The 3,276-nt window shown below is 45.2% G+C and overlaps 1 protein-coding gene across 1 annotated transcript in view; it reads right to left on the minus strand.

Annotated features, from left to right (window-relative positions):
* Positions 1-3,276, minus strand: part of LOC106807266 (synaptotagmin-6-like) — a 53,107-nt gene that overhangs the window by 41,404 nt on the left and 8,427 nt on the right. The window contains exon 2 of the mRNA XM_014809562.1: positions 522-631. Within this exon, the coding sequence (XP_014665048.1) occupies positions 522-631 (110 nt within the window). The remainder of the gene's footprint in view (positions 1-521; positions 632-3,276) is intronic.

Consider the following 3,276-nt stretch of genomic DNA (forward strand, 5'->3'; position numbering starts at 1 on the left):
CGTGTGTGCGCGTGTGTTTGTATGTGTGTAAGCGTGCGTGTGTGTGCGCGTGTGTTTGTACAATATATATGTATGTGTGTGTGTGCGTGCGTGCATGCGTGCGTGCGTGCGTGTGTGTTTGTATGTGTGTAAGCGTGCGTGTGTGTGCGCGTGTGTTTGTACAATATATATGTATGTGTGTGTGTGCGTGCGTGCATGCGTGCGTGCGTGCGTGTGTGTTTGTATGTGTGTAAGCGTGCGTGTGTGTGCGCGTGTGTTTGTACAATATATATGTATGTGTGTGTGTGCGTGCGTGCATGCGTGCGTGCGTGCGTGTGTGTTTGTATGTGTATAAGCGTACGTGTGCGTACATTAGCATGTGCATTAGCTATAAGCAATATAAATATGAAGAATACAATTACCTATTAGCAATATACATCAGCTATAAAGAATGTGAATTATAGCTATATAGATTATACATCAGCTATAAAGAATGTGTATTAGCTATAAATAATTCACATTAACTATAAACATTGTCGCACCTCTTGGCTGTAAATCAGTGAGAAGTGCAGCGAGCCAGCGGTCTCGGGTTCTCTCTCCGCGCATTTCTCCTCGAGTGAAGGTTGCTTATAGAGCTCCGGTTTAATCTCACCTGTATCCGACACGACAATAGATGCGACGCGCTGATGAAACTCGATTCACTGTCCAGCTACGCCTGTACAGGTGCGCGCGCTCGCAACGTTACACGCCTACCTGGATACCCACGACAATTATCTATACGCTAAGAGAAAGTGTAACCGCCCGTGAAATCACATGTTTCAGGTCGATACGCGAAACTGCAGCTAGAATGTCGATGGTTACGGACTGATATGGATTATGTGCTAGCTCACGATTAATTATTTACAGTGGTAATTTGTGATTAGTAAATATTCATTAGTAGTTGCTTAGTATCTCTGAAAAACATCCGGATATTTCGTGCGCCGAGGACAAATAGAGTGATTACGTGGATTGCGTCTCTACTTGTCTGACGACAAACAACGACGTTTGTATTATTAACAGCCGCATTTATTGAGGTATCCGCCTGGCGGTTATTGACAAACAGATCTAGCCAATCTTTGTTGTGATATCACGTTCTAAATGACAATGCTTAGCAACGTAGTACCGCACAGTCGAAATTTTGCGAGCACGCATGTGCGCACGTGTATAAACGGGGCGAGCTTGCCTGGCCCAGCAACTATATAGTCATTCAAGATAATTAGTAAGAAGCAGAGCGCGGTTGCCTGCGGGTAGGTCGATAACGACGTGTGGCTACGTCGATGTACTGCGATCACTATGTGACCAAGCTTCTACATAGTAACTGCATATAACATACAGAGTAAATACCATGTTACAGATGTTACATTAGTAAAGATGATAGAGTGCTCGTAGAGATGCGTATTGCGTTACCTAGGAAACACGTTCAATCCATCGATTTACAAACAATATTATGCTGCGTTTACACTGTGTTCCCGGCGGCCACGGCAGCCACCTTTCAGGCTACTGTGGACAAAACGGGATGGACGTGTGACAACGCGGGGGGACGGAATGGGCAAACGTGACAGGCCGTGATTGCAGTGGATGCTGCGCCAGATTTTTAATCTGTCAAAAGATTTGCCATGGCAGTCACGGTGCGGATGAGAAACCTAGTAGGCCGTAGTAAAACGGGGTAAACGCAACAAAACGTGACAGTACGTAATAGGCCGTATAGTCTATCAGCTGGGGGAAGTCCTGTGTGCATTTATATGTCCCCGCAGTTTGACGCTTGATTCATGTTGGGGACACCCCTGGGAGTAAAAAAAACTTGGGTAGACATTCTGAATCATGGGAAGGATAGGTGAAATTCAAGATGGCGTTCAAGATGGCTGTCAATTCAGCATGTCAGTAATTGCAGCATACTCGCCACTATTTATGATAGAGGTATTTGGTGCTACCATCTTATGGCAGCTATCGATAAAACTGAATACCTCGCGTACGAAAATCTTGCAATGTTAAATCTAAGATGGCCGCCGAAAGGACACCGTATCAATAAACGCATAACACTCCGCAGATACTTATGCTAGAAGCAGTAAATTCGTGTCTATCCCATGTTTAAGGTCCAGTATCCACTGAGACTAAAACCAGATTAAACACCACTGCATCACCATCAAAGCTAAGATGCCACCACAAATATACCGCGACATATATGACAAGTTTCACAATCGCTATAAACTCGCAGCATTACAGTAAGCAATGATATTATGGTAAAGTATTAACTACGATCACTGTCCGCTTGCTACCCTCCCGTACAGTAAGAAAGTGTATACCGCCCCAAAAACTTCAGGTATATTGGTCAACTTCGCAGATAAACACTCTGCAGTGACGAAGAGTTTACCACATAGCAAAAATCATGTGTGGCCCGTTAATCTTCGCAATACTTGGTTCTCGGCTCGTCATATGTCAAATTCCTCGGTATGGAATACTGCGTGAAGGAGCAGAATGATTTGAATCGAAAACGGTACTTGCCCTACGGACCCACAGTCTTGGGCTCGAATATTGGCGTCCTTGGCGTATGCCATTGCTACGAAACAATGAAAAGACTCCAGGGGAACATTCTTTATATTGGCAAGCAAAGTCCAGGCATACTGAGAAATGAAACAGTGCCGGAGAAGGATCTTGTTAGAAAGTCGAACAGCTGCTCGCGATGGTCGCTACCCCAATCAGTACGCTGTGATGATGGAGAGTGAAAACGACGGAAGAGCGAGAGAAGTGAACATTTAGAACGGCTACATTCATTATATGTCAATATTGGCAAAGGACTTGTCGAGCTGATAGGAAGGGAATTGGCAACTACCCACCTGAAACGTGTTTGAGGCTATCCCTGCCTTAATTCGCGACATCGAACCCTCGACCCAAAAACTACCTCGCTGGGTCCTATACTTGGCATCCATGAAATTTCTGCCTGTAAGGCACGCATTTATAACTTCTTAATCGGGCTGGCTCAAGCGTCGCAGCGCCATTCACAGCCGCGCAATGACCTGTGCTTAACACAGACGACAAAACGACGCTCCTCGAGAGAGTGCGGTCTCAGAGGCACCAGGAAGACGCATACGTTCCGAAGAATGATCATCTCACCATGAAAGTAAGTTCTTAACCACCTGTTTACGGAGATACCGGAGTAGAAGATACAATTCAGGAGTTAGAATTGTCAACCGAAATGCACCACTGGACTACTGAAGGTGGGGACAAAAGGTTGATGACATCATGACATAATAGGTTACC

The sequence above is a fragment of the Priapulus caudatus genome, unplaced genomic scaffold (assembly GCF_000485595.1).
Source record: "Priapulus caudatus unplaced genomic scaffold, Priapulus_caudatus-5.0.1 Scaffold204, whole genome shotgun sequence".
In the NCBI taxonomy this organism is placed as follows: Eukaryota; Metazoa; Priapulida; class Priapulimorpha; order Priapulimorphida; family Priapulidae; genus Priapulus; species Priapulus caudatus.